Below are 14,018 nucleotides of genomic sequence, written 5' to 3'. Positions count from 1 at the left end.
TCTGGGGTATGAGTGACAGGGGGGGGGGGTTAATAGAAGATGAGTGGAGGTTAATAGAAGATGATGTCCACCAGGTTGTCTTTATATCATTGCGAGATCAGCCTTGTATTCATCCTCCACCTTCCTCACCACATCTACTAGTAATGGAGACAACATGGCAGGAAAGAGATAAAGACAAGGATAGTCCCTCCTCACTGTGGTTACTATATGTTATTATCCCAAATAATGAAAACACTCGTCGTGTGGTTATATATATATATATATATTTAGAAGGAAACATAGTCTACAGAGTTGTGAAGAGTCTGCCAGTGGTACTGCAAGTCTTTTATGGCTGTAGGTCGAGGCCACAGTCTCCGCCATGATGATGACTTGGCATCGTCTGTAGTGCGTGTTGATGCAGCACCATCCAGAGGAAATATGGCATCAGGGCCAAATATCCATTCTCCTGGTAGGACGGCTCCAGATATTCCTGTTGTTCTCTTCAGTGCAGCAATCACAATGGTTGAGGTTTCCTGCTACTATGTGTTCAGGAACGTTGCTGTTATGACGTATATATCTCTTCCATGATGAAACGTTTAGTCATCGCTCTTTTGTACCTGCCGCGCTCCTCACTCCTTATCGGAAGTCAATGTTGGTTCTATCAACGTTCCAGAAGAGGTGGAGGTTACTTCCGCAGGTGATTCTGGTACCATGACTGGTGTTCTCAGACTGACTTCTGGAAGGATCGGTGTCATTGTCATCACTATCACCTCAATGTGGATGGTAATACTGATCACTATAGATGTCAACAGTGATCTACATATGTTTATTGCCATCTTAGGTGGCATCTCTGGCTCCATGAACTGCTGCCGTCTAGGGGTCTAAGTCTTTGTGCCCCTTCATCCTACTTGCAGGAAGATGTTCTGCTCCAGTGCTGTCCAGATGGCTTTAGTTGTCTTTATGGTGCTCCAGCCCCCTAGTTCTTACCACTGGATCTTATTCAGGGTTTTCAGGGTCCTGAGTCTTTTCCCTCAGGGAGATGGAGACACCTTCTCTGGACAATGTTAAAGACAGACTCTAAGGAAAAAAGAAGAAAGAACGTTTATCATAAACCGGCTCTATACAATATATTACTTCTCATCAGAAACGCTTCTGGAGCACATGAGACCTTCACACGGCATCTACTCACCTGGAAATCTGTATAATTTGTCACCTGGTGCATTACCAGGCCGGAAAATCCAATATATTCGGCCTTCATGCCTGTTATGTAGAAGATCTGCAGAAGATAGAGGGACAGAATAGAGGATGTTAGTGTCGGCTGTACTCACCAGTGGCTCTGGTATGGAATAGATGGCAGGATGACATGTCCACCAAGAGTTTCTATTTTACTGTTATAAAGGACATGTGGATTACACAAAATAAGAATAGTGACATGAACTCACCCCAATACAGCGACCGCTACATAGGTTGAAAAAGAAGGCGCTCATACCTACAGCAACTGGAAGAACGTGTTAAAGGGAATGTCTTATGAGAACATTGTTTAAATCAAGATTTTATGTTAAACATATTATTAAAGAATTTTTGGTATTGTTTTTTTAAAATTTTCTATCTCATCTATATTAAAAAACAAATCCTAAAATCTTGCAGTTTTTACTCTAGCCACTGAGCCTCACAATAGTCTGACCCTTCCTGTTCTGTAGAGATCACTCCTCAGCAGTCATCTAATTATCATCACAGGCAGGATTACACTGACAGGTAACACTTATATATAGATAATACAGGATAGACCCTTCATAATAGGTGATAGGCACAGCTCCCCCCTCTCTGCACACTGACCTCTGCACAGGTCACCGAGCATGTCTAGAACACCCTCCCATAGAAGTCAATACTGCAGCTCCTGTTCACAGGTTCCTATGGTTCGTGTGGCTGCTGTAAAGCATATTTGTGTTAACCACAGCTCAGGCAAGATGGCTGCCCCCATAATCGTGTATATATATATATATATATATATATATATATATATATATTGTAATGATGGGGGTAGGGAAACAGACAAGTGAGCCCTAATCTACCCACCACTCAGTCCCTGCCTACTTGCAACGACCCGCCCTAGGCGACGGGGTACAACTGGGCGACGGTCCCTACGCTCAATAAGTGCACGACAGACAAACAGACAAGGGTACACAAAGCTAAGGGAAATGGGGCAGTTGCCCATGGCAACACCGTGAGCAACAACAGTGGTGAACGAGACGAGTCAAACCAAGAGTGTACGAGATACCAAACGCTGAGCAGGAGAGTAGTGAACAAGACGAGTCAAACCAGGAGTGTACGAGGTACCAAACGCAGAGCAGGAGATTAGTCAGTAAGCCAGGGTCAGTATGAAGCAGGGTCAAATAGTTCAGAAGCTGCAGCAGGGCCAGGAAACCACACGAGAAGAATCACAAGCAAGGAGGAACAGGAAAGGCAGGTATAAATAGACAGAGGGCGGGAGCTAGCTCCGTCTGGCCAGGCTGTGATAGGCTCTCCCACTCCTAAGCCTGCCATCCTGAGTGGTGGAAGATGGAGTCAGTCTCACAGACATAGAAGCAGGTGCAGACTGATTACCTATGGGCGTATACACAGAAGCTGTGCCTGGCAGATCCTTCACACACACACACACACACATATATATATATATATATATATATATATATATATATATATATATATATATATATATATACATATATATATATATATATATATATGTATAGGGTATACATTCCCTTTGAGGAAAGTAAAAAAATTATATCTCTTTTGAAAAAAATATATATGTAAAAAAGCTACTCAATATGAAGAATAAGCAGAGTGATGCTGATAAGCAGGTTTATTGTATAACAAGGATGGGCAACGCGTTTCAACGCAGAACATGCGTCTTCGTCAGACCAAAATTAGGTGCCTGACGAAGACGCATGTTCTGCTTATTCTTCATATTGAGTAGCACTTTCCAAAATATCCAGTTTTTTACATATATTTTTTTTCAAAAAAAATATAATTTTTATTTACTTGCGGCTCATTACCATTGATGCCGGTACCTGGATACTGAAAGCTGCAACCTGGTTACAAAAACGGCCTTCCACTCCAAGCTGTACTTGCCAGTACGAGCTTTTATAGTGAGTCTAAAAACTTACCACTACAATTTATCGTTCTACCTATCAAGGTTTATCTTGCACCATGTGGCGCTGTGTACACTTTTCTTTTCGCAGACATTAGGAAAGTAGCAGAATTGTATTATTCTAGTATTTCGTATGCCTTAATGTCTGATCTGTGCTGCAATGGAGTAACGAGGTAGCGGATAATCTCCAGGGTATCCAGCACACAACATGTTACTTCACCGGTCCGCTATAAAAGGATACAGATAATTAGTGCCACAATGGTCACCACAGTTGTTACTAGTCGGATGTGGCACATTTGCCGACTGCTGAAGGATCTCTTGTATAGGTACACAGCTTGGCACAGGTTGTAAATGGCAGCAAGGACAAATGCCAATCCTGCGCCGATCCTGTGGGCTGTAGGCTTGGTCTCCACCTAGAACATAAACAGATATATATATGTCATGAATGAGGTTGTCATGGAGATCTGAGAATATATACAGTGAAGGAAATAAGTATTTGATCCCTTGCTGATTTTGTAAGTTTGCCCACTGTCAAAGTCATGAACAGTCTAGAATTTTTAGGCTAGGTTAATTTTACCAGTGAGAGATAGATTATATAAAAAAAAAAAAAGAAAATCACATTGTCAAAATTATATATATTTATTTGCATTGTGCACAGAGAAATAAGTATTTGATCCCCTACCAACCATTAAGAGTTCAGCCTCCTCCAGACCGGTTGCACGCTCCAAATCAACTTGGTGCCTGCATTAAAGACAGCTGTCTTAAATGGTCACCTGTATAAAAGACTCCTGTCCACAACAGACTCAATTAATCAGTCTGACTCTAACCTCTACAACATGGGCAAGACCAAAGAGCTTTCTAAGGATGTCAGGGACAAGATCATAGACCTGCACAAGGCTGGAATGGGATACAAAACCATAAGTAAGACGCTGGGTGAGAAGGAGACAACTGTTGGTGCAATAGTAAGAAAATGGAAGACATACAAAATGACTGTCAATCGACATCGATCTGGGGCTCCATGCAAAATCTCACACGGGGGGAACTTGTTAATGATCTCAAGAAAGCTGGGACCACAGTCACCAAGAAAACCATTGGTAACACATTACGCCGTAATGGATTAAAATCCTGCAGTGCCCGCAAGGTCCCCCTGCTCAAGAAGGCACATGTACAGGCCCTTCTGAAGTTTGCAAATGAACATCTGGATGATTCTGAGAGTGATTGGGAGAAGGTGCTGTGGTCAGATGAGACTAAAATTGAGCTCTTTGGCATTAACTCAACTCGCCGTGTTTGGAGGAAGAGAAATGCTGCCTATGACCCAAAGAACACCGTCCCCACTGTCAAGCATGGAGGTGGAAACATTATGTTTTGGGGGTGTTTCTCTGCTAAGGGCACAGGACTACTTCACCGCATCAATGGGGAATGGATGGAGCCATGTACCGTCAAATCCTGAGTGACAACCTCCTTCCCTCCACCAGGACATTAACAATGGCTCGTGGCTGGGTCTTCCAGCACGACAATGACCCGAAACATACAGCCAAGGCAACAAAGGAGTGGCTCAAAAAGAAGCACATTAAGGTCATGGAGTGGCCTAGCCAGTCTCTAGACCTTAATCCCATCGAAAACTTATGGAGGGAGCTGAGGATCCGAGTTGCCAAGCGACAGCCTCGAAATCTTAATGTTTTACAGATGATCTGCAAAGAGGAGTGGGCCAAAATTCCATCTAACATGTGTGCAAACCTCATCATCAACTACAAAAAACGTCTGACTGCTGTGCTTGCCAACAAGGGTGTTGCCACCAAGTATTAAGTCTTGTTTGGCAAAGGGATCAAATACTTATTTCTCTGTGCACAATGCAAATAAATATATATAATTTTGACTATGTGATTTTCAGTTTTTTTTTTTTATATAATCTATCTCTCACTGGTAAAATTAACCTAGCCTAAAAATTCTAGACTGTTCATGTCTTTGACAGTGGGCAAACTTACAAAATCAGCAAGGGATCAAATACTTATTTCCTTCACTGTAACAGGAGCGGCTGCAGGTGGAGTGTAATTATAAAGGGGCAGTAATATAAGGATAATCACCAGGGGGCGCCACTGTAATGTGTGCATGGCCGGCCTTAGATATGTTTGACCAGTGCGATCACACAGGGCGCCAGCCGCCACACTGCAAGGGGGGCGCCAGCGACTGTGTGTATCCCCGCGCCATTGCAACTACCAGCGGAGATACACACACTAGCTGCAGTCGCCTTTCCATCCAGGAGCTTCTTTCTTCACTAAGTGGCCGTCGCTACCGCTGTAGCAGCCATAGTGGCTGCTAGCAGTGACACTGGGATTGAGGGCGGTGGCGCCACTAGCAGCTGCTGAGGCTGATATTGCGGTAGCGACGGCACTATAGCAGAGCAGGGAGATATCTCCCTGCTCTGCTATCTACTAGTGCAGCTGTAGCTCCCTGAAGGAGCGGAATCCCCATGTAGCCAGGGATTCCGCTCCTGGAGCGCTGCTTGATGTTTCTGTCCATATATGGACAGTGACATCAGGGAAAACTCCTGAAGCGGAATCCCCGTCCACAGCATTGCAGACTCTATGACCAGGGATTCCACTCCAGGAGAAGCCAATGACGTCATGGACACAGACGACAGGAGCTTCTCCTGGAGTGGAATTGACGGTCATAGCGTCTGCAACGCTGTGACCAGGGATTCCGCTTCAGGAGTTTTCCCTGATGTCACTCTCCATATATGGACAGAGACATCAAGCTGCGCTCCAGGAGCGGAATCACCGACCACATGGGGATTCCGCTCCTTCAGGGAGCTACAGTGGCGCTATCTATACTGGAAGGGGGGGTTGCGATCTACAGGGGGGCTGTGGGCTGTGTGGCACTACCTACAAAAAAGGAAGGACAACTGTGCAGGAGCACACAAAATACCCACCTTTCCCGGGTATAAAAAAAAAGTGTGGAAATAAACTAAGATATAACTTTTATTTAATCTAGCTGAAAGGATTAATCCTTTATTCAGACTAAATAAAAAAGCTGAGAAAGCTGGGTACTTTGTGTGCTCCTGCACAGTTGTCCTTTTTTGAATGTCTATTGCCTGCCAGCTATCAGGGTCATTTCGTAGTGCTTGCACTACCTACAAGGTGGCTGTGGGCAGTGTGGCACTACCTACCAGGGGGCTGTGGGCTGTGTGGCACTAACAACCAGGGGAATGTGTGGAACTACCTACCAGGGGGCTGTGGGCTGTGTGGCTCTACCAACCAGGGGGCTGTGGGCTGTGTGGCACTACCAACCAGGGCGCTGTGGGGCACTACGAACCAGGGGGCTGTGTGGCACTCCCTACCAGGGGGCTGTGGGCTGTGTGGCACTCCCTACCATGGGTCTTTGCGACACTTCCTACCAGGGGGCTGTGCGGCACTCCCTACAGGGGGCTGTGCGGCACTCCCTACAGGGGAAGGTGCGGCACTCCCTACAGGGGGCTGTGCGGCACTCCCTACAGGGGGCTGTGCGGCACTCCCTACAGGGGGCTGTGCAGCACTCCCTACAGGGGGCTGTGTGGCGCACTCTACAGGGGGCTGTGTGGCGCACTCTACAGGGGGCTGTGTGGCGCTATCTACAAGGGGGCTGTGTGGCGCTATCTACAATGCGGCTGTGTGGCGCTATCTACAAGGGGTCTGCGTGGCGCTACCTACAAGGGGCTGTGTGGCGCTACCTACAGGGGGGATCGGTGAGTGGCGGCGGGCTGATGGTCATTTTGCTGTGAGTGGGGGGCTGATGGTCATTTTACTGTGAGTGGTGGGCTGATGGTCATTTTACTGTGAGTGGGGGGCTGATGGTCATTTTACTGTGAGTGGGGGGCTGATGATCATTTTACTGTGAGTGGGGGGCTGATGATCTTCAAGTGGTTTCCACCTCTGACCTCCAATTGAAATTAATAGGAGGCAGAAAATACATGAGGCGCCTGTTTGAAGCTTTTTTCCTGCGTCTTTTGCATTTGCTTCAACAGCTTAAGAAAAAACACAAAAAAAAGGTCGCTGTCAGTTGCTGAACGAATTTTGAGGCAGATTTTTTTTGCCTTACAAAAAACGTGTGTGAACCCACCCTACGAGTGAAGTGCTTGTTCTTAGCCGATTTCTGTCATTCTCAAAACAATTTTTGGTAGGGGAGCCCTGAGTAAATGTTGTTTTTCCAGTGCTGCCTCGAGTCCGAAAAGGTTGGGAAACTCTGTACTAGGCTACAGAATCCCGTCATGGAGCAGCTCAGTTCGTCGTGGAAACGGGGCCTAGGTGAGTACAATTTTTGTTTTTGTTTGGGGGCACTGTCTACAAGGGGGAGGTGCGGGGACTGTATGGCACTGTCTACAAGGGGGAGGTGGGGACTGTATGGCACTGTCTACAAGGGGAGGTGTGGGGGGCTGTATGGCACGATCTACAAAAAGGAGGTGGGGGATTATGGCACTGTCTACAGGGGGGGCACTATACTGTGTGGAGGCCACTAAGCGGACATTATACTGTGTAGGGGTACTACAAGTGGCATAATACTGTGGGCACAATTAGAGGACAAAATACTGTGTACTTGAAGGGTTTGTAATATATTATATTATTAAATATTATTATTATACTGTATGGGAGCACTAAAGGGGCATTATAATTTTTTTATGGGGCTTTTTTTTAATGATGGGGTGGGGCTCCGAAAGATCATTTCGCACAGGGTGCCATCTATCCTAGGGCCAGCCCTGAATGTGTGTTATATTGGGCAGAATGGAAGACTAATGAGCAATGTTTATCCCACTGAGCACCAGACGCTGTATTTTCTATGGAACAAAGAATAGAATGGGCTGAACACAGTATATATATATCCATCACTGGACCCCCAGCAATGACCCCTCTATATATTACTGGGTACTGACCCCTCTATATATTAATGGGTACTGACCCCTCTATATATTAATGGGTTCTGACCCCTCTATATATTACTGGGTACTGACCCCCCTATATATTACTGGGTACTGACCCCTGTATATATTACTGGGTACTGACCCCTCTATATATTACTGGGTATGGACCCCTCTTTATATTACTGGGTACTGACCCCTCTATATATTACTGGGTACTGACCCCTCTATATATTTCTGGTACTGACCCCTCTATATATTACTGGGTACTGACCCCTCTATATATTACTGGGTACTGACCCCTCTATATATTACTGGGTACTGACCCCACTATATATTACTGGGTACTGACCCCTCTATATTTTTCTGGTACTGACCCCTCTATATATTACTGGGTACTGACCCCTCTATATATTACTGGGCCTGAGGTACTGACCCCTCTATATATTACTGGGCCTGAGGTACTGATCTCTCTATATATTACTGGATACTGACCCCTCTGTGTAATATTGGAAACTTTATATAAAACCCAATAACTAACTGAATATATCGCGTTCATGGCGGTCCCAATACAGACGATCCATCCCATGGCATAGAGGATTCTCTGGATGATTATATAACGCTTCTCCGATGGTTCAGACTGAATGATCATGAACCTGTACTGGATGGAAGCGATGCCAGCTCCTGAAATAGACAATACATGTTATCAGCCGCAGACTTCCATATGTAATTTCTATAGACACTTGTATTAACTCCAGGACGCAGTGATGATTATAATCTTCACTGAGCGTTGTCGTCGCAGATCTCACTATAGGAAGCTGAATCCACTTACCAAGAATGGACGTCACCATGAAGACGACCGTGTAGATCACCGATTCCGGGAACTCTTTTCCTGTGTCACTGTGAAATAAAGAAAAATATTGAGAGTTAATAGAAGACGAGTGGTGGAATTGTCTCATATAAGAGCAGAGGAGACTTTATCTTCCTCCATTATAAGCTGTTGCCCATAGCAACCAATCAGACTGCAGCTATTATTTGTCACACGCCTTTTGAAGAATAAAATCAGCAGCTAGATTGGTTACTGTGGATTACGGCTCCATGTTGCACTCGTATTTAAAGATCTCCCCCATTATCTCCTGAAAGCGGAGTAGTAGAGGTACTTGTAAAACCAATTAACTAAATTTTAATTATTAATATCATCTTATTATTATTTATTTTTATTTTTCCATTACTATAGTATTTACGATGAGGAAAGCTCTATATATTTATAGTCAATGTGATGTTTTCAGTCCCATCAATTATAAGATGCAGATTATTAATAATCCACAAATAATAATAATAATAAGAATAATAATAATAATAATAATACTAATAATAATACTATAATAATTATAATAATAATAATACTATAATAATACTATAATAATAATGATAATAATAGCAATAATAATATTTCACAAATAACAGTAATAATAAAACAATAATAACAATCATTGTACTATAGAGTCAGGATTCCCGCCCCATCCCCTCTTACCTGATGTAAGGATATTTTTCATGCCCTGACATGACAGTCAAGACAATCAGGGCACCGAGGCCCAATAGCGTCCATATGACCGAGAGGAGAGGCAAGAATGCCAAACCCCGGATCTCCATGGCGCCAAATAGAAGATTAGCTGAGTAAAATCAAAGATTCGCTAAACAAAAGCCGCTATCTCTGTCCGTCTCTTTCTCTGAATTCACAGATAAGAAGGAAGAAGTAATGTTAGGCAGTGGCCGGTTTAGACTCGATGATGTCACCAGTTTTCTGTGATGTCATAGCTGCTCCAGTCACTGTGACATCAACACACATTCAGAAATGTATGATGATGTCACATATGATGACACATTCAGGAATATGTGATGATGTCAAACATGATGACACATTCAGGAATGTGTGATGATGCCCATTAGACACATTCAGGAATGTGTGATGATGTGTTACATCATCACACATTTCTGAATCTGATTGGTCCTCAGTATTGTAGAATTTTTCACATATATTTCTGCTAATACACAATTTGCATATTCCATAAGAGAATATCCTGCATATTGTGGTGTAATAGCTGCTATTATTATATTCATATACAGGATTATATAATGACCAGATATATTTTGAGAGCATTTTATAGATTTATCAGTGAAGCTCCAGTATTAGGAGAACATGGAATTACAATGAGCCCAAATTACATAATAATAACACAAGAATAAAACATAAATTCTTTACCTCTACAGATGGTGAATACATGTACAGGGAATCTCGGGGCTACCTGTATGGGGTTTCCAGCTATGTGCAAATAATACTTATTCATTATATGATAATAATTTCCGCATTTGTTTAACCCCTTAGCCCCTTCCCACATTTTCACGTACAGTTACGTGATGGGAACTGGTGTTTTCCCGCAATTCCACGTAACTGTACGTGAAAGAGATGGAGCTGGCTCAGGAGCTGAGCCAGCGACATCACCGCCGGGTGACAGCTGTATGTCACAGCTGACCCCCTGAGGTATCGTCCAGGACCGGAGCTAGCCTCCAGTCCGACCGATTAACCCCTCACATGCTGCGTTCAATAGAGATCGCAGCATGTGAGGAATTTATAGCCACCGGCACCCCAGCAACATGATCGCTGGGTTGCCGGTGGCTGCAAAGGAGGCCTAATACTTATCTCCCGGTCTGCCAGTAGCGGAATCCTCCTATGCCCCGTCGTCGGTGGGACCCAAAAGGCTTCCGGTACCATCGGCAAGATGGTGCCGGCTCAGCTTCCGGCTCAGAAGCTGAGCCGGCGTCATCAGCAGTGGGTGTCCACTGTATGTTACAGTGGACATCCCACTGTAAAGGCAGGAACTGGAGCTAGCTCCGATTCCTGCCATTAACCCCTTCAATGCAGCGATCAAATGCAATCGCTGCATCAAAGTGGTTTGTATGAAATCGTCAGCCTGCCATGCGATGGCAAGGCTGGCGACTGCTACTATGGCAACAGGAGGCCTAAAAATGGCTTCCTATCTGCCATTACGGAAGCAGATTAGGCCCCGTCCGGAGGCGGAACCTGATTGGCTTGCTGTCAGTGAACAACTGACAGTTCTAATACATTGCACTACATAGGTAGTGCAATGTATTACAACATCAAACAAACAGTTAGAGCTTCAAGTCTTCTATTGGGAATAAAAGAACAGTGTAAAAAAAAAAGTGTAAAAAAAGTAAAACTAAAAGTTGTAAGAAATACAATAAAAGTTTCAAGTAATAAAATAAAACACAATCGCCCTTTTTCCCTTATCAAGTCATTTATTATTGAAAAATCTCCGGAATCGGACTGACCCGCAGAATAAAGGTAACATGTAATTTATAACGCGTGGTGAACGCTGTATAAAAAGAACACAAAAACTATGCCAGAATTGCAGTTTTTTGGTCACCTTGCCTCCCAAAAAAAAAAGGATAACAAGTGATCAATAAGTCGTATGTATCCCAAAATGGTACCAATAAAAACGACAGCTCGTCCTGCAGAAAAACCAGCCTTCATACCACTACGTCTATGAAAAAATAAAATTAGTTAAGGCTCCAATAAGTCAGGAAAGAAAAAATATGCAGTTGTGCCGACCTGAGGGGAACATTTCTTCTGTTTCAGAGCTTCTGCAATTGTGATCCAATACTTTGTAAATTGCCAAATTAGGCATTCATTTTACATGGTACTCTTTCACTACTGAGCCTGGTCGAATGTCCAGGTAACAGATTAGGGCCACACGTAGGGTGTTTCTAAAACCGGGAAACACAGCATAATAATAAGAGAGCGGTCTTGTTATGGTGGCACAAGCTGGGCACCACATATTGGCATAGCTATGGAAAAAAAAAAATTTTCACTCTGCAACATCGAGTGCACACCAATTTCTGCCAATCACCTGTGGGAATAATATGCTCACTACACCCCTAGGTGAATACCTTGAGGGGTGTAGTTTCCAAAATGGGGTCACTTCTGGGGGAGATCCACTGTTTTGGTCCCACAGGGACTTTGCAAATGCGATATAGCGCCCAGGAACCAATCCAGCAAAATCTGTACTCTAAAAGCCAAATTGTGCTCCTTCCCTTCTGAGCCCTACTCTGTGCCCAAACAGCAGTTTATGACCACATATGGGGTATTGCCGTACACAGGAGAAGTTGCTTTACAAGTGTTGGGGTGCTTTTTTCATTTATTTGTTGAGAAAATGAAACATTTTCAGCTAAAACTAAGTCTTGTTGAAGAAAAAGGATTTTTTTATTTTCACTGCCCAATTCTAATAAAATCTATGAAACACCTGTGAGGTCAAAATGCTCACTACACCCCTAGATGAATTCCTCAAGGGGTGTAGTTTTGTGAATCAAGTCACTTTTGGGGAGTTTCCACTGTACTGGTACCTTAGGAGCTTTGCAAAAGTGACATGGTGTCAAGAAACCAATCCAGCAAAATCTGTGCTCCAAAAGCCAAATGGCGCTCCTTCTATTCTGTTCCTTGCCGTGTGCCCAAACAGCAGTTTATAACCACAAATCGGGTATTGCCGTACTCCAGAGAAGTTGCTTTACAAGTGTTGGGGTTCTCTTATTCCTTTATTTGTTGAGAAAATTTAAGAATTTTGAGCTAAAGCTACGTCTTATTGGAAAAAAAGGATTTCTTTTATCTTCACTGACCAATTCTAATAAAATCTATGAAACCCCTGTGGGTTCAAAATGCTCACTACACCCCTAGATGGATTCTTCAAGGGGTGTAGTTTCTTAAATGGAGTCACTTTTTTGGTGTTTTCACTGTTTTGGTCCCTTAGGGGCTTTGCAAATGCTACGTGGTCTCTGCAAACCATTCCTGCTAAATTTGAGCTCCAAAAGCCAAATGGCGCTCTTTCCCTTCTAAGCAACGTCATTTGTTCAAACAGCCGTTTATTACCACATGTGGGGTATTGTTTTACTCCTGAGAAATTGCTTTACAAATGTAGTGTGCATTTTCTCCTTTAGTCCTTGTGGAAATTAGAAAAAATTAGATAAACCTAAATTTATATATTATATTTTTATAAAAAATTACATTTGTAAATTTCACCTCTTCTTTGCTTTATTTCCTGTGAAATGCCTAAAGGGTTAAAATAATTTCTGAATGCTGTTTTGAATACTTTGACAGGTGCAGTTTTTAAAATAGAGTGATTTATGGAGACTTTCTAAAATATAAGGGCCTCAAAACCACTTCAGAACTGAACTGGTCCCTGAAAAAATAGCCTTTTGAAATTTTACTGAAAATGCGAGAAATTGCAGCTAAAGTTCTAAGCCTTGTAACGTCCTAGAAAAATAAAAGGACGTTCAAAAAACGATGCAAACATAAAGTAGACATATAGGAAATGTTAACTAGTAAATATTTTGTGTGGTATTACGATCTGTTTTACAAGCAGATACATTACAATTTAGAAAAATCCAGATTTTTGCAAATTTTCTCTAAATTTTGGTGTTTTTTACAAATAAATATTGAATTTAACGACCACATTTTTTCAGTATCATAAATTACAACATGTCACGAGAAAACAACCTCAGAATCACTTGGATAGGCAAAAGCATTCTGGTGTTATTACCACATAAAGTAACACATGTCAGATTTGCAAAAATCGGCTATGTCCACAAGGCCAAAACAGGTTTAGACACTAAGGGGTTAAGCCAACCTTTCCTTCCCTTAGACACAATATTTACTGAGAAACCCGTGGCCAAAAACTACTGTCAAGCATGGCTGTCGACTGAGAGAAGCGGACAGTGACTGGCTGCACCACCAAAGAGGAACCTAAAGAAAATCTAGGTTTGACGAAAGGGTCCGTCTTAGTCTAAATAGATTTTGGGGTATTAAGTTTGGGATCTGAATTCACTTTGGTGACTGAGACTAGGGATCTGGATTAATTTTGGGATCTGAGTCTAGGCTTTGAAATAACTTTGGTGTCTCTGAGTCTGGGGTATTTGTGACAGGGT

General features: G+C 43.1%; 2 protein-coding genes across 2 annotated transcripts in view; one reads left to right on the top strand and one right to left on the bottom strand.

Moving 5' to 3' along the window:
- Positions 1 to 14,018, top strand: part of TRPC5 (transient receptor potential cation channel subfamily C member 5) — a 311,378-nt gene that overhangs the window by 72,400 nt on the left and 224,960 nt on the right. The gene's annotated exons all lie outside the window — the stretch shown is intronic.
- LOC142658741 (DNA damage-regulated autophagy modulator protein 1-like) lies at positions 301 to 9,674 on the bottom strand. The gene is made up of 7 exons (XM_075834352.1): positions 9,556 to 9,674; positions 8,854 to 8,921; positions 8,563 to 8,705; positions 3,375 to 3,546; positions 1,422 to 1,477; positions 1,169 to 1,255; positions 301 to 1,056 (listed from the first exon to the last, which is right to left on the bottom strand). Exons 1-7 carry the CDS (start codon positions 9,672 to 9,674, stop codon positions 976 to 978), a joined length of 726 nt encoding a protein of 241 aa, XP_075690467.1. The 3' UTR covers positions 301 to 975.

This window comes from Rhinoderma darwinii, chromosome 8 (assembly GCF_050947455.1).
Source record: "Rhinoderma darwinii isolate aRhiDar2 chromosome 8, aRhiDar2.hap1, whole genome shotgun sequence".
In the NCBI taxonomy this organism is placed as follows: Eukaryota; Metazoa; Chordata; class Amphibia; order Anura; family Rhinodermatidae; genus Rhinoderma; species Rhinoderma darwinii.
This window is presented reverse-complemented; position numbering and strand designations above follow the sequence as displayed.

Bases quoted from the DNA above. Each gene is read 5' to 3' on its own strand.
- LOC142658741 (XM_075834352.1), bottom strand. From the start codon at position 9,674: ATGGAGATCCGGGGTTTGGCATTCTTGCCTCTCCTCTCGGTCATATGG. The intron at 1,478-3,374 runs GTATCCTTTTAT...ACGTTCTTCCAG, and splicing joins CATTGTGGCACTAATTATCT to TTGCTGTAGGTATGAGCGCC. The intron at 1,256-1,421 runs GTGAGTTCATGT...TATCTTCTGCAG, and splicing joins GTAGCGGTCGCTGTATTGGG to ATCTTCTACATAACAGGCAT.